The sequence below is a fragment of the Mchenga conophoros genome, linkage group LG17, assembly GCF_057382185.1.
Source record: "Mchenga conophoros isolate Kocher_MC1m ecotype Shallow Benthic linkage group LG17, M_conophoros_male_GT1.1, whole genome shotgun sequence".
Classification (NCBI taxonomy): domain Eukaryota; kingdom Metazoa; phylum Chordata; class Actinopteri; order Cichliformes; family Cichlidae; genus Mchenga; species Mchenga conophoros.
The window spans coordinates 5,474,369-5,500,439 of NC_140542.1; the positions used below are offsets into that span (position 1 = coordinate 5,474,369).

The 26,071-nt window shown below is 40.6% G+C and overlaps 1 protein-coding gene across 3 annotated transcripts in view; it reads right to left on the reverse strand.

Moving 5' to 3' along the window:
• ano2b (anoctamin 2b) overlaps positions 1–26,071 on the reverse strand; it is a 76,647-nt gene that overhangs the window by 37,684 nt on the left and 12,892 nt on the right. For all 3 annotated transcript variants that reach the window (XM_085252921.1, XM_085252922.1, XM_085252920.1), the window contains 10 exons: positions 23,058–23,468; positions 12,117–12,215; positions 11,615–11,766; positions 11,180–11,234; positions 11,035–11,086; positions 7,571–7,626; positions 5,446–5,493; positions 4,636–4,700; positions 2,968–3,102; positions 2,205–2,365 (listed from right to left, as the gene is read on the reverse strand). In XM_085252921.1, the coding sequence (XP_085109047.1) occupies positions 2,205–2,365; positions 2,968–3,102; positions 4,636–4,700; positions 5,446–5,493; positions 7,571–7,626; positions 11,035–11,086; positions 11,180–11,234; positions 11,615–11,766; positions 12,117–12,215; positions 23,058–23,468 (1,234 nt within the window). The remainder of the gene's footprint in view (positions 1–2,204; positions 2,366–2,967; positions 3,103–4,635; positions 4,701–5,445; positions 5,494–7,570; positions 7,627–11,034; positions 11,087–11,179; positions 11,235–11,614; positions 11,767–12,116; positions 12,216–23,057; positions 23,469–26,071) is intronic.

Sequence of the window (26,071 nt, forward strand, 5' to 3'; positions counted from 1 at the left end):
CTTTTTCAATTGATTCAACGACATAGAGGGCAAGCAAGAAAGCAAGAGAGAAATAATGCATTTGTCCCCTAATTGCTCTTTGACAGTGACTTGGTGTAATTTAAATTTACAGCTGCCCAACCTGAGCTGTTCCTATGACTTATTTGTAACATATATACTCATTTCTAATCGTGTCCATTCTGGTCATTGCCAATGAAGGATTTAACATCTTCCACCTCCCATCTTGCCTTTGTACCAGTCTCCAAACCAGACATCATAGTAACTCTCACTACTGTCCTGCAAACCTTTGCTTTCACACTTGCTGCTATCAACAAAATCACCTATTCACCTCTCTCATGTGCTGTATGTTGCTTTGGATAGCTGCCAACAGATGTTTAACTCATCTATCTTCAAAACATCTTTCACACAAACTTATTCTGTCTTGTTTCCAGGGACTTGTCCTTTTCTCTCCACTGTATACCTCCACCTCTCCTGGCTCTCTTCCACCTGCTTCCTACTCTCACTACAGATCTTAATGTCATCTGTGAAAATGATACCCCACAGAGACTCCTGCCTGACCTCATTAATCAGCCTGTCCATTACTAGTGCAAACAAGAAGCCGATCCCTGATTAATCCCACTCAAAGCTCAGACATATGTCAATCCTACCACATACCTCACAGCTGTCTTACCATCTTCATACATGTCATCTACCAGCACTCTCACTCTATCACTCCTTCCTCATACAGTACAACAGTTCCGCACTTGGCACCCTCTCATATGCTTTATCTAGACCATCAAAGACACAGTGCAGCTCCTTCTGACAGTCTATACTTTTCCATCAACACCCAAACATCATGCTGAGAAAGAACTACAGATGTGAAGCCACACTGCTGCTCATTGATTGTCACCTCTCTTCTTAACCTAGCTTCAGCAACTCTTTCCCACAGCTTCATGGTGTGGCTCGTTAACTTTATCCCTCTGTATCTACTATGGCAGCGGTCCCCAACCCCCGGGCCACGGACCAGTACCGGTCCGTGAGTCGTTTGGTATCTGGCTGCGAGAGTTGAGGCTCGGGTGTGAAATTTATGGTTCTCAGGGTTTTTATCGTTTTTTTTTTTATTGTTTTTATCGTTAACTCAGTTTCCCTGGGTCTTTTCCCATGTGTTATGCATAAATCTTTTTTTTGGTACAGTTACCGGTTTTATTTTGTTGTATTTATCTGCAACACCTTAGAGGCCAGTCTGTGAAAATATTGTTGGGCATTAAACCAGTGCATGGCGCAAGAAACGTTGGGGATTGCTGTACTATAGCTCTGCACATCAGCCATTTCTTCTCCATTCCTCAGTCATGCTCTCACTCTCCAAGATTGTGTCTGGTTAAAAATCCCACTGCCCTCTCTCCTACACATCTTTATACCACCACAGGTATGCCACCTGAACCATCCACCTTTCTAATCTTCATCCTCTTCATAGCCGTCCTCACTTCCTCCTTACTAATCTTCTGCACTTCTTAATACACCATTTATCCTCCTCTGTCATGTTCTTTACATTCATGAGCTCCCCAAAGTACTCCTTCCATCTTCTCAGCATACTCTATTCAGTCATTAGTAGAATTCCATCTCTATCCTTAACCACTCTAACCTGCTGCTCCTTCCTTAGTGTTCAGTCTCATGTAATTTTATACAGATTCTCTCAGGACATAAAATTCAGGTCATAAGATACAGTCCCAATCAAAAGTTTAGGACCACATTTAAAAGGCCAAATCTGTGCAAAAATGTGGATTGTGCGCTGCTAGAGACCCTGCTTATGCAGTTCAGCAACCCGACCCCGTTCAAAAAGGGAACATTTTGCCTTTGCCATCAGAACACCATGACAGTATGACTACCGGACAGAAAATGACAATGAATCCACATTTTGCACAGATTTGGCCTTTTAAAGGCATGTGGTCCTAAACCTTTGATCAGCTGTAAAACAGTCTGTTTCAGTTTAAGCATTGTTTTCAATAAATTGCATGCTCAAAAAAAATGTTTTGTCTCACTCCCATTTCTTCTTGTTGCATGTTGAAGCTCTACTTAGAACCTTGTTAAGATCCAACCATGCCAAATATGTTATTTGCCATTTTTCAAGTGGTCTTAAACTTTTGATCAGGACTGTATCTCTGAGCATTTTCATAACCAGCCCACCTGTCATCTCGGTATGCATATGCAAAAACACATAACCTTACCCCATAGAGACATGAAGATGGCAAAGAAGACAGTGGCAGGGTTATCAAAGAGGTGTGAAGCTTTGGCGGTTCCACAGGCAGTGCTGAGATGCCAGAAGTCACATGCTCGGTCACACAGAGGACACATGGTGAAATTGAGACGCTGGTCACACATCTCCAGACTGAAGAAGAGGGGGAAAAAATATCAAATCTAGAGTGCCCACCATTATATAACACGTGGTGTAGTGTTAATGTTTATGACTATAAGATTAACTGAGGCTCTATATTTCTGTCTGTGGATTCACTCTCAGCTAAAAAGGCGCATGGATCTTTGGGTCTGTTACATTTAACCACAATAAATGAATGGAACTTTTAACACATAACCACAACACAAGCTTTTCTACTTTGACCCTATTCATACTTGGTGTAGGCTGAATTATCATCCTTCCACTTCATCACACGCACGCGCACGCACACACACACACACACACACACACACACACAGAGCCAGCTGAGCCTTTTGTGCGCCACCCACACAACCCTGACTAAAGCCAGATACAGCAGGTATCTGGGCAATCCCTGTCTAGTAAATGTGTGTATGGGCATATGTGCATGCAATGGCAGGAACAAATCCTTATTTTCTGCATTATGCTAGAATCCGTATTTTAGGGAACATCTCATTCCATAACCACTTTTTACAGTGTGGGATTGTACAATGATTTTCTCTCTCAAATGAAACTGCAACAGTAAAACTAGAGATTTTTGCAGTGGATTTCTAATGTACCTTGGTATATTAGTGTCCATTGTCGCCACTCCATAGCCAAACACAATGATACCCACTATGGAAGCTGGTACAAGCAGCTGGGTGTACACGCCGAGCCATGCAAAGTAAAGGCCGATCTTCTCACCAAAGTACTTCCTGTGGGTAAGGAATAATGCAGTTCATGGTTAGGGCACAGCAGACGGAATTAGTATGTAAAACAGGTGTAAGGATCCTGATGCTGTGTTTGACCCCAAAATAGATTAAGAGGGCTAATGCTCTTATTATTTAGGGTGTTTCCTACCTCTGCAAAGCCTTTAATAGTTGCTTCTTAAAGACTGGTGTACAAATTCTGCCTGAGCAAGATCTAAAGACTCCAACATGGACTTAATTAACCTTAACAATGGATAAATCTGTGCTACTTACTGCAGAGTAATCAAAATAGTATAATTAGTTACACTATTTAGTTATACTATTTAGAAGTACAAATCAACAGAATATATAGTTTTTATGATTGTCAGAGGTTTATTACCACAAAGCAAATGTGTCCACATGTAATGAGATAAGCAACATTCTTCATTCTGTGTAATTTTGCTGAGTCAATAATTGTGTCAGTACATAGTATTTTAGCCCTCAGCCTACTCTATTGGGTGTTCTATTGGATTTAGGTCAGGCGAGTACGGGGGTCATTGAATGGTATCAGTTTCTTCATATTCAAGCAACTGCCTGCATTCTCTCACCATATGAAGCCGAGCACTAGGTGAAACCCGTCAGTGTAGGGTCTGACGGCAGGCCGAAGGATTTCATCCCCATATCTACTGGCAGTCAGGGTGCCAACACCCAGCATGTCGAGGTCTGTGGATATTCCTCCATGGATATATGCCTCCCCAGACCATCACCGACCCACCACCAAACAGGGCATACTAAATGAGCTTGCATGCAGCATTACATTCTCCACAGCTTCTACAAACCCACGACTGTCACAGGTGCTCGGGGTGAACCTGCTCTCATTTATGAAAAGCACAGGGTGCAAGTAGTGGACCTGCTATGACTGGTGTTCTATGGTAAATGTCAAATGGGCTCCACAGTGCCAGGTAGTGAGCACAAGGGACATCGGGCCTTCAGGCCACCTGTATGAAGTCTGCTGGAGGTCATTTTGTAGCTCTGGTAGTGCTCATCCTGTTCCTCCTTGAGCACATACCAGTCCTGCTAATGGGTACAGCCCTGTCCAGCTCTCCTAGAGTAACTTCTGTGCTCCTAAAATCTCCTCTATGTTCCTGAGTCTGTCAATATTGGGTCAGGCTGAGATATAAAATTTGCAGTTGAAACAAATATAAATTCTTGATTTGTCAGTCTTACAAGGTGGTTTGGCTAGTAAGGAATCATTCATGACCAGTATACACATGGTGACTAGTAACGCCAAAGAACAAATGGGCATGTGAATATCTTAAGAACCATTTCACTAGCTGGCCGACATTCTTATTTTAGGTTTGACAGCATTTTTTAGTAGATAAAGGTGAATGGCATAAACATGAATTGAGCTGCTGTTTGGGGAAGGGCTCTGAGGGGACTGGCGGCGGCTCCCGTGCCTGGCAGGTCCCCATGTACATCTTTCACTAATCATGTATGGCAGAGTCATATTAAATTAAAAGAAAAACGGAGGTCTTCGTGTTGATGCTGTGGTTACTTTACCTGACTAGATCAATGGGTTGGTACTTGTAAAAGGCTGAGTATCTAGCCCACTCTTCATGCAGAACCTGACAGACAAGACAAAGCAATAGAGAGAAAGGGAGAGGGAGAGAGAGAGGGGGAGAGAGAGAGAGAGAGAGAGAGAGAGAGAGAGAGAGAGAGAGAGAGAGAGAGAGAGAGAGAGAGAGAGAGAGAGAGAGAGAGAGTCAGAGTCAGTGTGGGCGTATTTTGTCATGTTGTAAGTTGAAAATGATTCTCAGAGGTAGAGCTCATCTGTAGGCAGTAACATTCTGATTGGCCGAATTAAACCTCAGTGGATGAAGCCAACAAGCTGCAGTATAAGTAACATTATCCTGCAGCCAAGTGAAATGCAGTAAGAGAGGAGGAAAACCGCATTATGAAGCCTGGTGCTCCTCGTGCTTAAAAGATAAAAATCTAACAAGGTATGTGGTTGAACTAGAACATGTTACAAAAACTGGAGTAAACACAAGGATAAAGACTAATCCTCTCAATTTTCACATTTCAATTTTCTATTAATATTTTGCTTTGAAATTTGAGTCGGATCCTGTTTTTTTGCACTTTGAGAGTTTTGTAAACACGTTAGACAGATGTTGGAAGAAAATCAAATTAAATATGAGATGAGGATGGCAAACTAAAGCTCAGTTGTTCAGAAAAGTGGAGGTCCCTTTTTGAGTTGCTGGGAGTTAACATGTTTTGGACAGCTGACTTGACTGAGACTGAGTTTTCATAGCTGTACCACATCACTTAAAGGAACAAAGGGGGTGACAGGAATGAAAGGCTGAGTCAACGCACCTGTCTGTCGTTCCTCTCCTCCAGGTGTCCGATGACCTTGTAGTCACCCTGAGCAGTGAGAAGAGAGGATGAAAAGCATGAGTGCACACAGGCGCACGACAACAGGCAGCACAGTGCACTTGTGGAAAACATGTAGAAATACAGAAATTAAAAACACTCGAAATACAGTATTTGAAGTTGTTAAGAGCAGATAATGTGGTAAGAGGAGGTTGTCTGAAGTGTTAATATCAATCAAGTTAGATGTCAGAGTAATTGTCAGTTTTATAGCTGGTTAAACCACGGGGCCATGCCAGTGTACATCTTTAATTTAGAGCCAAAGACTTTTCAGAAACTGAAATTATCATTTTAGGTCAGAGAAGGCATGATAGACTCCAATTTGTTCATTTAAATGGATTTTTCTACACACTAAGGTTAAATATGGAGATCCACAGGGTTCTATGCTGGACCAATTCTATTACACATGCTTCCCTTAGGCAGCATAATTAGACATACATTTTCATTTCTATGCAGATGAAACTCAGGGGATCTATGAAAGTAAATGATACACACCAATTAGCTAAGCTGCAGGAATGTCTTAAAGAAAAAGACTGGATAACCTCTAATTTACTGCTTCTAAAATCAGATCAAACTGGGGTTATTCGACTCACTCCTAAGGATCTTAGAAATCTGATGGCTGCTTGGCCTCATTACCTTGGCTTCCAGTATCACCGTAAGGAATCTATTATATTAAACAAATATTTAGGACTTCTTTCTTCCATCTGTGCAATCTCTTAAAAAATAGAAATATCCTGTCTAAGAGTGATGCTGAAAAACTATTCCATGCATTTATTTGTTCTAGGAAAAATGATCCAAAGTGCTGCAGCAAGAGTACTGACAGGGACTACAAACAGCTTTTTTCCACCATACTGGTTCCTCTTCAATCACTGTTAAAGCTGGGATTATATTTAAAATCCTTGTCCTCACAAACAAGGTCTTAAATAATCAGGCCCCAGTAGAGCACTTAGCTCTCAGATTTCCTTCTGGTTCCTAAGATATTTAAAAAGTGGAATGACAGGCAGAGTCTTCAGCATTCAGGCCCCTCTTCTGTGGAACCAGCTCCCAGCTTGAACTTAAAAGCAGAGAGAGTGTCTTCTAAGTTCAGGCTTAAAAATTTCCCTCTTGTTAAAGCTTAGCTGGGGCTGGATCAGGTGATCCTGAATTTAGTGTAACTAAACACTACAATAGACACGGCTTGCTGGGGCTTTCCATGATTCACTTAGCATTTCTTTCTCACTCACTTGTTTTTGCCTCAGCATTTAATTATCAGATATTCGATTCTGGCTCTCTTCCTCAGTACATGTTTTGTCCAATTTCCTTCCACTCACCCTCAACCTGTCACAGCAGATAGCTGCCCCTCCCTTAGCCTGGTTCTGCTGAAGGTTTCTTCCTGTTAAAGGGGAGTTCTTCCTTCCCACTTCTTGATGCATGTTCAATCATCCAGGTAAGTAAATCTCCAAAAGTTGATTCTGTTCATCTGGACGTAGCGTTTTGTGGAAGAAACGTTTCATCACTCATCCAAGTGACTTCTTCAGACTCAGCTGACTGCAGACTGAAGAAGTCACTTGGATGAGTGACGAAACGTTTCTTCCACAAAACGCTACGTCCGGATGAACAGAATCAACTTTTGGAGACTTCCTTCCCACCGTCGCAAAGTGCTAGCTTAAAGGGGGTCATATGTTTTTGGGCTTTTTTCTCTGTCATTGTAGGGTCTTTACAATACAAAGTGCTTTGAAGCGACTGTTGTTGTCATTTGGTGCTGTATAAATAAAACTGAATTGAATTATCACTCACAAAATATAATTAGATAATCAAAAATTAACACAGAACAGTAATTCTTCCTTATATTTCAATTTTCAATTTTATTTATATAGCGCCAAATCACAACATAAGTCGCCTCAAGGCCCAATTATGTATTATATGTACCCGTTAATTTCAAAACTTGAGAAATTCCTGCACTAGTCAGTATTTTGCTACGTCATTTGTCAGAGTGTAAGATTTCTACTCCAAGAATGTTTCCACTCACTGAAAATTGAAATCTAGTAAAACACATTAAAACCATCAGCGTCTCAGGGGACTTTGCACTTACATCGTGAAGAGGGAAGGCAGCGTCATACACGCCTTTAGCTATCAATGTGCTGATGCCTGAAAGAGAGAGAGCAGAGACGTGAGACAACCCCAAGAGAGTTTGAGTGTCATTTATGAGGGGTTTCCTTTTCCTGCTAAGCATCGTGAACTGCATCCTCTGAAAAGACGACAGTTTTTACTTGCATTGAAAGGCAAGTGAGGTTTCAACCAGAAACTCAAACAGCTGGCTGGGCTTTTAAAAAAATAAGTGTTTGAGGCACTTACAAAGAGGTGTGTAAGCACATTTTTTACTGAAAAAGAATTAAGGATTGAGGTTAAAATAACTGTTCCAGGCTAAGAGGAAATTCATTTTTAGACAATGAAAAAGAGCACCTCCTTTTATTTATCCAATATCCAGCACTACTTACTTGTGATTCGATTTTTTTAAGGATGTGATTTGTTGTCCCAAAAAGATAATAATAAAAAAGAAAAATGGTTCTTTCCCCACACGTATTGTATAGCCTGTACCATTTTAAAAAGTCTGGTTTTCAGTGTCAGACAGACTGGTTCTGTCTTTTGCCCTTGAAAGTTTTCACACGTTAAATCGTGGCCTGCCCGTTACCTGTCAATGTCAGGGGTGGACGCTGATGCATGACATGACGCGGCATACACAACTACCTCTTCCATCAAACTAACTAATCAATTATCAGTGCCTCAAAGGGGACACGGACCTATGCAGCGATTAGCTGTGCTATTAATGAACATCACGACCAACACACATACACCTACGCATGAATGCTCACTCAACCAGCCAGAAACAACCACAACTCCCAGTGGCCCCTGCTTCAATCTCAGCCTGACCCGGGAAGTATGACCCACTTGTAGAAGAGATGGAGTAAAGCAACAGAGACAGAGAGGGAGAGTGTGTGTGTGGGGATTGTGTGAGCCTGGGTGGGCGGGGGGAGGGGAAGAGAGAAAATAGAGGTTAAAAAGATGCAACTCTATTTTTCTCGTCCCTTCTTGCCCTACAGCTTCATTAGTACCCGCTGGCTGAGACCTTCTGCTGTGATAGGCAAGCCAACCAGACATATGGTGGACATTAGAAATGAAACTGAGATCAGCATATCTATATGGGACCGATGGGCATTATAAGTGTGACAGGCAGATGCAACCATAATCTGCGTCTAATTAAATGCTACAGTTATATAAACAGGAAAGAGCTGCACTAACAAAGAATCAGGGGATACCTGATACCATGCAGTTCTTTCATGTCTCATACGGACAAACAGTGGTGGATATATTTTAATGGAAATTCCAATGAAAGTACAATGAAGCCTTTAAGACAGCCGTCATCTGCGTGCCTTGCATGTTTATTTTCTAGATTACCTCAACAAATTATGGGTCACGCACAATTGCACAAACAAAGAGTGCGGCTGAACATATTGACTTAGCTGCTGAATGTCCCTATGGGTGTCTATGGTTAAAGGAATTGTTATTGAGCAGCCTTTCTAGGAACGGCCTGGTGGGAATAGGTTGTTGGGAAAATGATCTCTGTGTCATCCAACTATGCAGCACAGCACTCATTGTTTAGACAACCACTTGAACATCACTTTATCTCTCTAGTGCACAAACAGCTTGCATGGCTCTGCGACCTTCTAGTACCTTCTTCTTCCTAAACTAAGAATTATTGCTGTATAACATTTAACTACAAATCTATAGTTTTACCTTTCACAACAGAGAACAAGACAATATGAGATGCTCGGGTGTTATTTAGTTTATCATCATTGACTCAAATAAATGTTGCCTGATTGCTACACCCTGTTTGAAGGGTGCTATAAAACGGGTGTAGTCAATGTGCTGTTATACCAAAGGTGTAACCAAAATGCTCAGTATTGTATACGTATTGTATACAGATCTAAGTAGCTTGGAAAGAAAAGCCAGTGGATTTCTTTAGGTTTCTTGAAGATGTTTCACCTTCATCAGAGAAGCTTCTTCATTTCTAAAACCAAATGGTGGAGTATTTAATCCCTAGTGGGATTAACCCTTAAGAGGGCCGTTGACCCGCTATTGATTATGTGCCTCATCACATGAGCCAAGGTGTGAAAAGGGTGTGGGTCATTATCAGCAGAGTTTTCAGGTGAAACTATTGTGAGACCTTGGCTCACCCGATCATGTGACCTATTGAGATCAAGTCACAGAAGATGTGAGTGGGCGTTGAGGTGTCTGGGGAGGGATCTCAAAACTGGCTTGTAAGTTGGTGTTGTAAGCCACCCCAAAGTGGACAATGACAAGACAATGTTGTTTCATTTGTCATTCTGCTTCTTCCTAGTTGGTGTCTGACCTTTATCCTGTGCATCTTTACAGATTCGATGAATTGGGATAACCACCTGTTTAAAGAGCTTTCTTTACATGTGTGCGTTCCTTTTCTTTCTTTTCTGGCTTACAGGGAATGTTTTCAGCCCGGTGTTCTAGGGTTCTGATTACTCCAATGTTGTGTTCCAGAGGGTGGCGGTGGAGTCAAAGAGTGGGTACTGGTCTGTGTGTGGGCTTCTGGTAAACTTCCAATGTTGAGGTTTCCATTCTCTTCAATGTGCACAGCACAGTCCAGAAATGGCAAACTATTATCCTTCTTGTCTTCCCTGGTGAACTTTATGTTTCTATCCACTGAATTGAGGTGAACAGTGTAGGCTTCTACTTCTTGGGTTTTGATTTTGACCCAGGTGTCATCCACATATCTGCAGCAGTAGAAGCCTATAGAAAGTCCAGTCACGTTTCTTCCGAGTGCCTCGATTCGATTACCATGAGATTGAGATTACCATGATCTGGATGACTGAGAACCTACACATCCATATTGAATGCAAACATATTTTGAAGCAGGGTTTTATTGTCATAGGCTCTGGTGTAGACCAGTGGTTTAGAGGTTTTTATGGCACACTAAAGAGCAAAGCAAAATTTCCAGCAACACCTGTTTTTATATCTGCAGAAGAGAGTGTTTATGTCATCTGGAACACCAGATCCTTTTGCACTTAAAAATAAATAAATAAATAAATAAATAAATAAATAAATAAATAAATAAATAAATAATGCTTGACACTATGCTAGCAAATGATAAATTCACATAAACTTTCCTCAAGACATACCAGTGTGTCTCTGTTAAGAAGCACTGGTGTAGAAATAATCTAAAATGAGTTAGTTCTGGGAGTAACCAATGGCGGACCAAATTTCAGGAGGCTGGGAAGGATATGATTGGAGGAGTGTTGCTGCTTTCCAGCACAGGTGAATGAGATCAATTATACTGAAAACTATTTTAGACTAGCAACATGACACTTAAAAAAAAATGAGTGAATAACTTAGTGACTTCTATTAGACACTGATGCCTTCAGCAAACCACTTGAGATCTGCTATTGGAGTCTATTGGAATACACATTTAAACACTGATAAAGCAGAGGCACAGCAAACTTCTAATGAAATGCTTTGTACCCTCACCTATGGTTTGACAGGTTCGTGCACACACCGTCCGTCTCAGGATCTCATAAACCTGTGGAACATTTCAGCTTGTTAGACTGGAAAAATTGACTAATCTTGAAAAAAATATGATACAGGAGGTAGTGATGTAAACATAGAGACTTACTATTCTGCCCCTTGTAGAATTGTCAAAGAAAGTGTCTTTAGATGTGATGTTGTACCTGAAGGAAACACAACCAATGAACACTATGGTACACTATGGCAGGGCTGCTAAGGTTTTTGCAAAACATAGTCTTTTCAACTTTAAACACAAAATGCACCTGCAACAACACCAAACAGGTGGCTGTGTGTTACAAGTTTGTGGTTTAAAAAAACAAAACAAAAAAACAAGTGTAGTGACTTTTCGACAACAAATGATTTGACATCATTTGTTGTTTAGGTTAATAGAAGGTTGTGACTATAGCATCCATAGTCAGATCCAACTAAGGACCAGCCCTGGTACCAGACAGTTGGTTTTCTTATCATTACTTAGTCTTATTTTATACTGAAACCATAAAATAAGGCTCTATAGAAAATAAATCTGTGTTCATATTTATCTCACAAGTGTAGCTTGTCCCTGGAGAAGCAGTGTGAAAGAAATTTGGTGCGTCCATGATCTTGATGTGGTACTTTAGGCTGGAAAGGCTTGGTCAGCGTTCTCCACACTGTGCTCATACTGGAGCCGAAACCAGTTTCCTCTTTGATTTCATAACTCTGGGGTAACCAAAACATACAGAGTTAACCATGTTACTACCTGTAAGATACACACATCCAAAGAACTTAACACTGTCTGAGAATTAAAGACCTAACACTGAGTGGTACTGCAGTAATAACCCCACGTGTAAATATAATTATGGGTATGACTGTCTCTGTACTTTTAACTGAATTTTAAAAAAAACTGGCATACCAAAGTCTTAGACTTAATTTCTTAAAATGTTACAACCCTTAAGTTTATTGTAATAGCCATTATATAGAAAAAAAAAATAACTACAGAGACACAATATCAACTTCAGCTGTTTGCTAACCTAACAAGAAACTGCTGCAGTGAGGTACTCTGATCTTACCGTCTTGGTGGGGACTCTAATCTTGAGAAACTCGGCCTCTCGACATAATACTGGCCATGGTGCGTGGACTCTGGTAAAGCTGGGGCCATGGCTCTTTAACTGAAAAAAACAAAAACATTCAGTTGTGTTTATGTAAGCAATTTGGGAAATTAAACATGCTAATCAGATCCAAACACAGTTTTGATTAGCCATGATTCAGTGTTTACAAGCACTTACCATGACTGAGCTTGTTTTCTACCAATAATGCTTTATTGCCCTCAACTTTTTATGCTCGGGGAAATGTATCAGCAGACTGCTTGGCTGACAGTACCTGCTGTTTAAAAATGGCTTACCAGACCATCTGCCAATACTGCTTTGCAATCCAATACAGCAGACTTTGTTTTAGCAGGAGAGACCTAAATACATTCTGCTCCTCACTTGATATTTTCGCTTCTCAGTGCTTTTTCCCTTCAGGCCTTACAGTTGACATCTGCAAGGGCCAACTCAACATTTTGCATTCAACACGGAGTTTTCTTTGAAATCCAAGCCAGATGCAACCAATCCTTGCCATCATTCTGACCTACGGAAAAGCTTTGGCTAGCCTGTTTAGCCAGCAGCATTCCTCTGATATCTATTAAAGATAGATGTGTCCTGTGCTCCTACAGCAAAGCCTGGAGCCGTTTGCAGTTTGGTGCAGAATGTTCCTAACACATTGGAGGTTTGTTTTTTGTGATTTTACCTCCAACTTCAAATGTAACATATTAATTGTATGTAAGATGAAATTCTGACTCATCTAGCTGCTAATGAATCATGTTCCAGTGCCCACACGGTAATTAGTATATTAATATTAATATGCATTAGCAAAATTTGATAATTGGTTGCTTCAAATAGCACCAAGAGATACATGATTGAATTCCTGAATACGAGCGCGATGACAAAACTTCTTCTGGATTCCTGTGGCTGAATATAAATAGAAAGTATAAGTGAAGCAACACATTTCCAAGAAATTTGTTCCAAAAGTAAATTCAAAAAAAATTGTTTGCAGCAGGCCTGATGGACCTGGTTTTTAGTGTGAGTGAGAGAGTAAATGAAATGAAAGCGGAGCCAGTGGGGGATGACAGCCAGGTAACCTTACCCTCCTTAGACCCCCCCATTAGGTTCTGCAAGAGGGGGGGGAAGTGAAAAGAGAAAGGTGGTATGGCAAATGACAGAAACCTGAAACTATTCCCTTTCTCCTCTCGACTCCTACTCTCCTGAGATCTTTCACTCCCCCTCACCACCCTCCCCTCCTCACATATATTACTGTAGCTTGTGCTGCCCGCTAGACACTGTTTCACTGACTGATTGACTGCTTCACTGTCAGTCTTACTGCTCTTATTTCATTATCATCTCTCTCCCTCTGTCACATCCACACAGACTTTAGTCCCACACATTGCATACAGCTGAATGCGAAGGCACCTGAGATTCACCTCGCTTTAATAAGATGTATTTGTTATAAATAATCCATGTGCGGGCACACACACACATACAAAATAAATGTACTTTTACCATTTACAGATGACCAAAATAGAAGAAAAATAACTAAAAGAAACACAAGTAAATTATCTCACTAAAGTACGAGGAGACTCAGTTGAATGTGAAATTGAAGTGCTTTCACCTTGTTGCTGTCCTGTTACACACTGATCTGTCACATCACAGTATGTTTATGTGTCATGGCAAAAAGCTTACATTCCTGAGGACTTGAGAGGTTGTTTATGCTTATCAGACTATAAAAGGGTTACATAATTCATCCCAAACAGACAGATAATGTAAAAATCAAGGAAATCAAAGACCACTACCACTCTCCTCACGGGTGGTCGATCAGCAAAGATCATTCCACGAGTAAGAGGTGTTAAAGTCCAGAGCAACGTCTAATCAAGCAAAAGCCTGCAACTAAAACTGGTCTACTGTTTTAGGTTTATGAGTCCATCACCGGGAGATCACTGAATGTGTGGTGTGCATGGCAGGATTAAAACAAAAAAGGACATTGCTGCCCATCTGCAGTTTGCTAAAGATCACATGGATGAGCCAGATGGCTGCTTAAACAATGACTGTTATTGGGATGAATGAGACCAAAATAGAAGTTTTTGTTTTAATGAGAAGTTTTATGTTCAGATAAAGGGAGCTACTCCACTGCAGGACAACTGTGTTATCACACCTGTGAAACATGGTCTCATGGTTTTCACCTCTTTTGTATAACAGTTGTATGTTGAAATAAATATTTGAAATATTAGCATTTAGCAATTCCCAGAAATCTTTAGTCGAGGGGGAAACAGCAACTAAAAATATTTGACACCAGACACAGTTTTTCCTTCTAGCAGATATTAGATCCTTTTCCTCAAAAACAAAATCACAAAGTCATATCATACTTTTTTTGGAGAGGAGATTTTCTTTGTCTCCTTTCTTTAAATCAGATACTCTGCATGATGTGTGCAGACCACATTTGTGCAACACTGAAAATACTATAGACCTCAGAGTTTCAAGAAACCCCTGAACATTAGGTGAATATCCTAAGAGACATGTTATACAATCTGCAGTGCCTGGCCTATATTTGTGGGCATTTCTTGATTTATATTTCAGTTCCTTTTCAATCTCCTTTGATACTCCCACAATTCATCTAATCATTTCAGGAAAGTTTTCTTTTCTTGTCTAAATCAAAATTTAGATTCATGACAATATTCATAGTACTAGAAGTAAAAAAAAAATGTAAACACTTCTGGCGTAATCAACTGTAATCCTTGTCATAAGTACCATTGATAGAACCGTTGAACTCTACTGCCTGTGTTATTGTTAGATAAAGTTTACAAAATTAGACTACACGTATCCAGAGACTACATTTCCCCCGAGGTCCCTCTGCACCCCCAAGGGTTTACCCTCACCCCTTTCCCCATCTGCCATCATCAAAAACGCAGACACTTCAGTCAATTTAGGACAAAACAATCCAGCAGGTTTCACTCCACACTGACCTGGTTTTTCTGTGTTTGTCAAGCAGCAAACTGATGGCTGAAAATTTTGCAACCTTACAACTGACCATCTGCCACAAAACTGAGAAATAAGCAATGAATTGCCGATGTACTCCATCTCGACTTGCTCCTTTGAAATTTTTTTGTAGCCCCTCTCACCAGTATTCTGTTTCACCTGCTTAATCAACATTTATCATCTGTCTCCCAATCCTTTCCTCCCTCTTCCTCCTCCTCAACCTCTCCTCCCATTGCTATCGCTCCATCAAAAAGCAGATGATATAAATACCTTTTAGCCTGGAGAAGGTTAATTAGTAGAGCGATTTCCAATTAGCTCTTTATCTCTGTTGGGGGCGTAACTAGGCCGCAGCCGGGGGCGTCTTTGGGTAGGAGGGTGGTGGGTTATGAGAGGGTGATCAGGTGGGTGATGGGATGGCTGGGAAGAAAAGTATAGCAGGAAGTGGAGAGAAATCAAGAGAGATGAGGGGGGACTGGTTGAGTGAGATAAACGAAGAAAATACAAAAAACAAACTGAACCATGGGAAACATGGGCATAGGCAAAATTCCAAGATTGGAATTTGGAGGCAATGCTGGAGGTGGCAGAGTTAAAGATGTTAACATTTTCATCAGGAGTGACAGTATGGACAAGATAGAATGAGTACTTCAAAGGGAGCACTCAGGTTGAGTGTTTGAGAGAAAATGTTAGAGAGGCAAAGCTGAGATGGTTGGACAGGTGTAGAGGAGGGATATAGTGGATACACTGAACAAAGGATGTTGAATATGGAGCTGCCAGAGAGGAGGAAAAGAGTAAGACTTCAGAGGAGGTTAATGGATGTCATGAAGCAGGACATGCAGAGGGTTGGTGTGACAGAGGAGGATAGTAGAGGGTGAGACGTGGGCAAATGATCTGCTGTGGTCCCCTACAGGGAGCAGCCAACAGAAGGTAAAGAAAGTGTTTACAGAGCTCAAGTCAGATTTCTATAGGACCAGAAGTCCTTTTACAACCACAGCTATCGCTATGTGGTGGCCTTAAGATAGATGCAGGTTTGAGGCACTTTTATTTTCCAATCCACAAGGTACATCTATCTTTTACAGCATCTATAGCTAGGTGTTAGGATGACATCAGTAACTTTCTACAGATCTCTAGGTGGTCGGATCATACCTGTAGGTAGCTAGATTTTTTCTTTGTTGTTAAAATCAATTAGCAAAAAACTCACCTGTGTTAGCACTGTGATGGACTGGACACCTGTTCAGGGTGTACCCAGCAAGAAGTCATTCCAGCCATCAAGAATAAATAAACTAAATGCAGGAGGTGCATAGCATTCAAACTAAATGCAATGCAGTTGACACACAACTAGGGTTGCTACCTTTTTAACTATCAAGTAAGCGACAGTCTGGTGTGCCAGAAGCACAATGCACAGACAGGTGTGTATAGTAATCAATACCTCATCTAAAACAATAAAGAAAAATAAATTAAGTGATGACAGAAATCCTATGGGCATTTCCTTTGAAAAATAAGCAAAAGAGAAAAAATATTCAAATACAGGCTTCAATTACCCAGGTTAATATGCTGCGCAGACCAAACAGCACCGTCTTTTTACGAGTCACGACTCCAGGACACAATCACTCGTCTGATATAACTGTGGTCAAATTAGATATTTGTAAGAGTGCAAATCTGTTGGTCAGAAAGTGACATTTCAAGTAATGGTCAATATATGGGACATTTAAGTTGGAATAAGGGACAAACAAATTTTGCTCATTATACAGGATGTCCCGGCTTAAACGGGACATTTAGCAGCCCTACACACAACTCAATTCCCATTAACCGTTACTGATGCTGACAACACTAAATAACACGGAGAAATTTCGAGAGGTGAGTAAAGCTCCCATTTTGAAAACAGTTAAGTATTAAACACTTTTCATTAACATTAACCTGGCCGTCATACACTTTCATGTTACCCATATAACTATTAGCAGTTAAGTGTTAGCCACATCAGCGGTCTATTATCATGACGGTTTTGGTTAGCTGCTAAAGCTAACAATAACATAACTGTTAAAGTCTAGGCTAATCTGTAACAGTCATTAGTGTGGCCCATCTGCAACATTAACAGAGTAGATTTAACAGTTATTTTGGTTCAGAAAATGCTAGACTGATTCAGATTCTGTTCAGTAGACTGGATATACTGGATTTCGTAATGTGCAGTGTGTTTTTCATGGCAATTCAACAAGTAAAATATATATATATATATATATATATATAAAATAAAATAAAATAAAAAGATTTCCTTCATTTTGCACTAGGAACAGAGTAGGTGGTTTTCATACACCTTAGCCTACTTCTGAAACACACAGGTCTAGACTAGCAAGGTGTTCTACACACACAAGTGTTGTTGGATTTTTGACCTTTACACTGAAAACAACAAAAAAATTAATTTATAAAACAAAACCAAAAAAAAAAAAAAAAAAAAAAAACCCATTGCTGGTGTATTAGATGGAGAGCGCAGTCAAAATGCAGGTAACATACACTTGATACTGTGTATGCATATACTCAGTTACAGACAGGTGATGGACTGAAGCTGCAATTACTTTGCTGACAAAAATGTCTACGTGGGAAGAACAGGACAAAAATATTAGCAGAGCACCAGTTTTGGCGCTACATTTTTATCTACATAGTGCTGCTTTCTGGCAGCACTTACTGCCAAATACACAGTCACTGTATCGGTGTAGAATGGAAGAAAAATAGTTTCATGTATAAAAATACTGTATGGTTTGCAGTTTGCATGTTTAGCACAAGTATAGAGCTGTTATTCATTTGGTTAATTAAAACTAAGGCAAGATGCCGGATGAATCCTAGCATGGAGTCCACAGCAACACAAATATGTTTTAGAAGACGAGTGGAACATACTTATTTTTTCTGATTATTAATGTTCCCATGCCTTCATCTAAAAATACTAACATAACATTTAAGTGTTTAAAATGTTTCTAAAAACCCCATGGACTGAAATCTTGACAAGTCCCAGCTCTACTTCTTCAATTAAAATCTCGCACTGATTTAATTAAGCATGTTCTCTAAGAGGATGTCCCTAAGAGATCAAAGGTCAGCGCAATAATCCTGAGACACAATCAACAAGTTTGACATTTGAGTCACTCTTCTTTACCAGCATCAAGTTAATCTGAAGTCAAACAGGTTGGGCACAATAAGGATCATCTTTTTTATTATATAAAAAGTATACTTTGCTACTGGTGATGCTCAATGTATATATCTTTAAAACAGAACAGCAAAAACTATTCCTTCTACCTCACTCAAGAATAGCTGTAGCTCAGGTAGATAGGCCATCTACTAATCTCAGAGTTGCTGGTTCAATCCCTGATTGCTCCAGTCTGCGTGCCAAAGTACCCTTGCGTAAGATACTAAGCCGTGAGTTGCTCCTGATGCGTTAATCAGACTGTGAATGCGTTCAAATGTTAGATAGAAAGCTTTTAGATGTAAATAAAGTAACATTTTAAAACGCATCAGATTCTCACTGGGGGAAAAAAGACTAATGTTACCAACTTCAAAATGCTAAAACATTTCAAGCAAAATGACATTTGACATTTGTCATTACCCATGTCGAGTGAGACACTTACACTGACCCTAATCTCTCAAAAATAAAAGTGTCTTCCAAAGCCTTTGGAAAACATTTAACTACCAACATACGCCAGCAGGCCATCCGTTAATTACCTGCTTTATTTTAAGTTAGAGGTGCAGTTTGTACTTCTGTTGTATGCACTTGATTAACTATGATTAATGTTGAACAGCTTCACCCGATTATGTGCACACAGAGTACAGTGGAAAATTGATTTTTGGTACATGACTTATTATATCTGTAAGGCTGCTTCTCACCCATTGCGGCCTATACAATGATGGAAGGAGAGCAGTTATGTTTGTCAGAGTGCTTCCCACTTTGTTCAAATTAAGGATATTGGGATGTTTGTTTCTCTCGGTGGCAGATTTTAGCCCTAGATCTGTGAGACGAGATAAAAAGCTATCAGTCAGTCAGTTAATCTCATCCAGGCTTAGGCTCCATTGCCACACTGTCAACAATCTGATTAATACTAGCCTGCAGACTCCACACACTGCCAACTGGCTGCCAGCCAACACACACGCGCGCACACACACAGCAAAATGGGTATCATACACACGACAAGCCCTGCACTGGTAAGTTAGACACTACAGTACACTATTTCTTAAACATTTTAGAGTACATGAGACTTTTATGCTGTTTTTGCCTTGTGCTGTGTAAAAAAAAAAAAAAAATCTATTTTGTTTTTTTACTTTACGAGCGAAACAAGTAAGCATCGCTTAAATTTAACAATTTAATCCTCTTGTTGAAGCCAAAGTGCAGCAGAAGCTCATTAACTGACAAACGGAAGTTTAACAAAAACTGCATTTGTACAACTTTGTGGCAGTAAGCCTGGAGCATCATTACCACAAGCAGGCAGAGCACATAGGCCGTGTGTTGTGCCAAGTGCCACGCATAAGCATGCATGCACGCGCACACACACACACACGCACAAACAACAAAAGCAGGACAGAGCCACACAAGCTAGCGCCAGTAACACACAATGACAGCGAAAGTGATTTGTGCGTGTCAAAACAAAATTAGCCGTTTTAGGCCAAATTAGGAAATCGATGCAGAGGTCAGAGCAGCAGCTGTGTCAGCTAAAGTGACCAGAATTAAAGGCTTTTAGCACCGATGAAACATCAAGGCCACTGTGGATGCTGACTCAAAACAAACAGGATCTGCACTAACTGGACATTTTATTAGGTACACCCTGCTTTTACCCAGCTTGGGCACCCTTTTGCCATCAGAACTTTCTTTGTTTTTCATGGTTCAACAAGGTGTTTTAAGGCAGCACAGTGGCACGGTGGTTAGCACTGTTGCCGCACAGCAAGAAGGTCCTGAGTTCAATTCCAACATCAGGCCGGGGTCTTTCTGTGTGGAGTTTGCATGTTCTCCCCGTGTTTGCGTGGGTTCCCTCCGGGTACTCCGGCTTCCTCCCACCGTCCAAAGACATGCAGCTTGTGGGGATAGGTTAATTGGAAAATCCAAATTGCCATTAGGTGTGAATGTGCGAGTGAATGTGTGCGCGAATGGTTGTCCGTCCCTGTGTGTTGGCCCTGCGACAGACTGGCGACCTGTCCAGGGTGTACCCCGCCTCTCGCCCTATGACAGCTGGGATAGGCTCCAGCGCCCCCCGCGACCCTGAAAAGGATAAGCGGAAGCGAATGGATGGATGGATGGATGGACAGTTGTTGCAGATTTGTCCGCTGCATATCCATATCCATAATCTATGATCCACCATTTCCTAAAGGTGCTCTGCGGGATTGAGAGCTGTGACTCTGGAAGCCATTTAAGTACAATGTTCAAGAAACTAGTTTGAGATCATTTGAGCTTTGATGCTCAGTTGGTACTAAGGTCTGCCAAGAAACTACACCCCCATATCAAAACACCACCACCATTAGCCTAAACAGTTCATACAAGCCAGGATGGATCCATGCCTCATTTTATTTGTGCCAAATTCAGATCAAAATGTCACAGCAGTAATTGAAACTCATCACACCAGGTTGTATAACAGGTACCGTTTCCTGGTCTTAGACAGCAGAAGTGGCAGCCAATGCAGTTTTCTGCTCCTTCAGCCCATCAGTTTCCAAAGTTTGACATGTTGTACATTCACAGATTATGCATACCTGGGTTTTAGCAAGAGGTCCACCAACGCAAACAACCATTTCCAACAACCATGCCATGCTCAAAGTCACTTCTTCCCCATGCTCAATTTGGGCTACCTGCCTCAGTGCATCAAGTTGCTGATATGTTAAATTACAATAAATAAACATTTAAATTTAGACTGCCAGTAACCAGAAAACAGCAGCAAAGGTAAGTCACAAGGTAAGACTTTGCAAAAGTCTTGCGGCAAAAGGTGCGTCGCAAAACATCTGACGTGATGAAATCACTTGTGGTAAATAGACATAGCCCAGTGTACGGGAACGCTGTAGAATGTGCACACACCAAATTCAACTTGTTGAGCTGCTAATTTGGCTATATTCCACCCCATGCTCAACAGTGAGCAATCTCTGTGTTTTTAGTAAACACAGTAGACACAGATCCATCTATAATGGTAGAAAACACTGACAGTTAAAGGTTTCCTTTCTGCAGGCATTTACGGATGAAGGCAGAAGGCTGAATGACTCAGGCTTGACTTTTTTCTCCCATCACTCAGGTTTGCAGGTTTGGTGCAGCTTGCACCAAGTTATGCATCAGTGGGTTGCCCTTGGATACAAGCCATTTCTGACACAGAAAGCCGCCATTCTCTAAAACCACAATGTTACTGAAGTTTCTGTGAAACTGCTTTAAGTTCTAGAGGTTTTTGTTTGTTTTTATTGGTGAACTTCAGTGATGAATTTTGTCCATGTTTCCCACAATGCTGACATTTATTCTGACTTTCCATTTTGTAAAGCATCTCTATTTTGATGTGTGTTTATTCAAGTGGCAAATTCCTTGTACCCTTTTTTTTTTTTTTTACCCTCCCCACACCTCAGGAGCCCATAGAGCAGGGGTGGGCAATCTCAGTCCACGAGGGCCGGTGTCCCTGCAGGTTTTAGATGTGTCCTCGAACCAACACAGCTGATTTAAATGGCTAAATTAGCTCCTCAACATGTCCTGAAGTTCTCCAGAGCCCTGGTAACGAACTAATCATGTGATTCAGGTGTGTTGACCCAAGGTGAGATCTAAAACCTGCAGGGACACCGGCCCTCGTGGACTGAGATTGCCAACCCCTGAGTCATGGGGGTGTCTAAACCAGTACCTATGGAAATATTTGTCGGTTGCAGCTGTGGCTACAACCGTAGCTTGCCTCCACCAGTGTGTGAATGTGAGAGTGAATGAATAGTGGCATTGTAAAGCGCTTTGGGTGCCTTGAAAAGCGCTATATAAATCCAATCCATTATTATTATTATTATTATTATTATTATTATTATGTAGAGGAATAAAGTTTCATAATTTCACATAAGTAGTCAGAAACTGGCGATATCGTAATATGGTTTAGGCTAAAATATAATCACCAACTTAAAGCCCCTAAAGACAAACCCACTTTGCAGCTGCCCTAAATTGGGATGACTCATGTAGGTTTTCTGTTGTTTTGTCCCACAGCAGCAGGATGATTAAAGAAGGTTGAACACTTTGGTACAATCAGCAGAAACCTCAAGACAAGCTCAACTGCTGTTGTTACACAGTCTCTCCCACCTCCTTCTACTATCTGAGCCAGGCTCCTATGTAGGCGCTCACCTTAAATAGCTCAAGATAGTGTTACGTCAGATCCTGTGTAGAGGTTCAACTTCAAAAAGCCTGTGAAGTCAGTGAAGCTATAGAATTTAGCCTGTGTTCAAAAACACAGAGTCTAGTGTGTCAAATTATAATCCCATTTATTTCTCAAGGATTTGGGATAAAAATAAATAAATAAATAATAATAAAATAAAATAAAAAACAAAGCTTTTGTTTTTTCCAAGCCTTAATGAAAACTAATGGTTTTTAAATATACCTGAACTCTGCGCACTATTCACCTCAGCATTGGCTGACCTAGCTCTGCGATTTTACGTGTTCTACCACTTAGTGGCTTAGTTGCTGTTGTTCCCAATTGCTTCCTTCCACTTTGTTAAAATACCACTTTCAGTTCCACTTTCGCTTATCCTCATCAGAGTCACAGGGGGGCTGGGGCCTATTCCAACTACCATAGGACGAGAGGTGGGGTACCCCCTGGACAGGTCGCCAACTGACACCATTTAGAATGACCATTTAACCTGATCCCACTAACTACATGTCTTTGGAAAGTGTCTGTTAAAGCCTACCTGTCAGCTGCATTAAATTTAGCCAGTGTTGTGCAAATGAGAATAAAAGAAGCTTAGCATGACCATACACACACTCACCTCTCTGTCTCTCTCAATCTCCAAACCAGCCTCTAGTAGGTTAGCCTCAAACTCCTGCCTGATTAGACGCATCTCATGGTCACCGGGCTCCATTGGCTCGCCATCTCCTGCTCCTCCAAGCTCCATGAACACCTCGCTGGCAACCGCACCCTCCCCTCCTGGAATGCCGCCGCCGCCGCCTCCACCACCACCACCACTTCCACCTGGTGCCACATCTGAGGCCGCCATTGAAGGAAAGTTGCCATTAGAAACAATAGATAACCGGTCTTGTGAAACGGAGGCACTAGCAGGAGATCGTATCGAGGTGTGCCTTCGCTGATGAAAGACCAGAACATAGTCGACTTTCCGTCGGCCGTCACTGAAGTAAAGGCCTTCTCCGATGGCATGAGGACCTGAAGTTGATCCCATGACCTGTAAAATATAAATATCAAGCAAACATCAATACTGGTGCACTATATATTAAAAAACCTAAAAGATTTAGAATAATTATTGTAGCGTATCCCAGTCAAATACAAACTGGTTATAGAGAGCATACAACACCTTTAAGCAGCAGTGGAGTTATGTAATAAGTGTTTGAATGAACTTAAACATTACTGCAGTGTCAGTGCACACAACCACAAGTGGCTTTTGGCAGGTTCTCAAAATCACTGAAGTGAGAACCTTCAGCAGCAGAGTGGGCAGTCAGCTCACCTTTGGCTGTTTTATTCTTTATTTAGACAGAGGGAAAGCAGAGAGCGAGACTAAACATGGAGGACACAAGAGGCAAAGCTCTATACTCTGAGCATGATGGGAGATTTCTTACTAGACAGCAGTATAGCGATGCAATGTATGTTGTTGTATTACTCTGTTACACTTTAACCTAAACACACACTGTGCTTCGGTTGAATACACATCAGGTTTTTTCACATAACGCCAAATCACAGCGAGTGTCATCTTTATACTGTAAAGTAAAGACCAGAGTATTCTGAAGAAAACCCCAACAGTCAAACAATCCCTCATGAGCAAACACTTGGTGAGAATACAAGGAAAAACTACTTTTAACAGGAAGAAACCTCCAGTAGATTCAGGCTCAGGGAGGGGGTAACCATCTGCCATGACCAGAAACAGGACAAAACAGAGACCAAGGGAGAGAGAAGATGTACATGAACGATCACAAAGTGCTTACATTTTAAACTATTTGAGCATGAAATAGACTAGTACACTAAAAAAAGAAAAGAAAGAAAAAACATGCTAAGTTTAACAGCTTGGTTTTTAGAAATATCTGATATGATATAGCTAGAAAAAGCTAGCATCACTATTGAAAGTAATTTTGTTGAATTTGCCAATACTTAATATCACTAAAGCTGATTGAAAACTACATTACAAGAGCAACTTTGAGACAACAGTGTAGGCCTTATCCTTTTTTTCCATAGTGAGAGAAAAGAAAGAGTGAACTTCACTCAGAAATGGAGAAAGATAAAAAAGACAGGACAGGAGAGGAAGAAGAGAAGTTAGATTTAAAGGTAAGAACTGCTCAGTTGTGTTTGATCAATGGAAATGTAAAGCTTGCATGCAAGTCCTCATGTTTTTGTGGTATTATGGGGGGTTTTCATATTGTGAAACATGCAGCAAATCAAAATGAGGCATGGTTTAAAGGGCACCAGAGATTAATTTAGTTAAATGATGATGATGCTTAGATTCATTAGCTGAATTCCACCTTCCATGCCAACTGTATGCCCTAGAGTATAAAGACAGCATAAACAGCATACTGTCAGTGTAGAGGATGGAGATTAATCAGGACAACTCATGAAACACCTGCTGACATCGTATTAAATTCAGTGTATATCCACAAAGATCAGTAAACCTCAGAGCTGCAGTATCCCCAATCAACTGATCACAGCAGGTACATTAAGAAAATCTACTTGACCTCTCGATAAAAATTATTGTGAGTTGTGATTCTTGTTCCGATGTTGGGCCATTTCAGCTGATTTTAGGGTTCCCCCACCTGCTGAATCCCACTTTAACCTGTACCCTACTCATTTTCTTGTTTAGAGGGAAAGTCACCCTCTACAATGCAGGCAACAGCTATTTTTTTCTCCTTCCTTTTCTCTGCTCATGTTCTGCTTACCTGTCTCAAGTTGAGTACCTTTATTAGAATTACAATTTAGACAGAAATCATATTTGTATTCCTGTCTACTAATATTATTTTTATGTGACATTAATATAGCACAAAATTCAGTTTGCTTTGCATAAAAATAGATACTAGAGTTAAATAGGTAGTAGAAACATCCTCCAAAGAGCTACTTTTTAAACTTTTCTAGAGTACATTTCAGAACCTGCTCATTTTCCACTTTTACTTGAGTAAATAAAATGAACCAGTTCTTGAAGTTTTACTGGTGCATTTTTTTTAAACACTAGTATCTGTAATTCATCCTAAGTAGAGGATGTCATGATTACCAGTTCAGTAATGTGTACTCTATATCACTTTAATGATGCAGCTGATGGTTTTAATTTCCTATATGTTGTTGAGTAGCATGATTTAAAACAATGTGATTAGAAGCTAAATAAAAAATAATAATATTTTGATGCAATATATAGTAGAATAGAGGCAAAGAAACAAGCATGACAGAAATTGTTCCTTTTTGGGAGAAGCAGTGCCACCCCATGCCCTTCTTCTGGACACACCCCTGGCAAATACATTGCAGTAAATGACTGAAGCAACTAAAAAAAAAAAAAAAAAAGACCAAAACAATAATTAATAATAATAATAATTCCCTTAGCTACCTTTAACTTGCCAATTGTTAACCAAACAGACAGCACACCAAACAGCTAGGCCTTTTTTAGACATTTGAATTCCTGTCTATCTCGCCAAGTACTGAATAAATGTAAACCCCGGTAGAACAAACCGAATGAGTGCAAATTCAGGAAGGTGTGCATTACCGACTTATTTCATGGCTCAGGCAAGTCAAAACAAGTTTAGATGTTCCTGAAGCATGTATTGCCAAGTCTCACCAGATTAGCTTATCGGTGTAGTT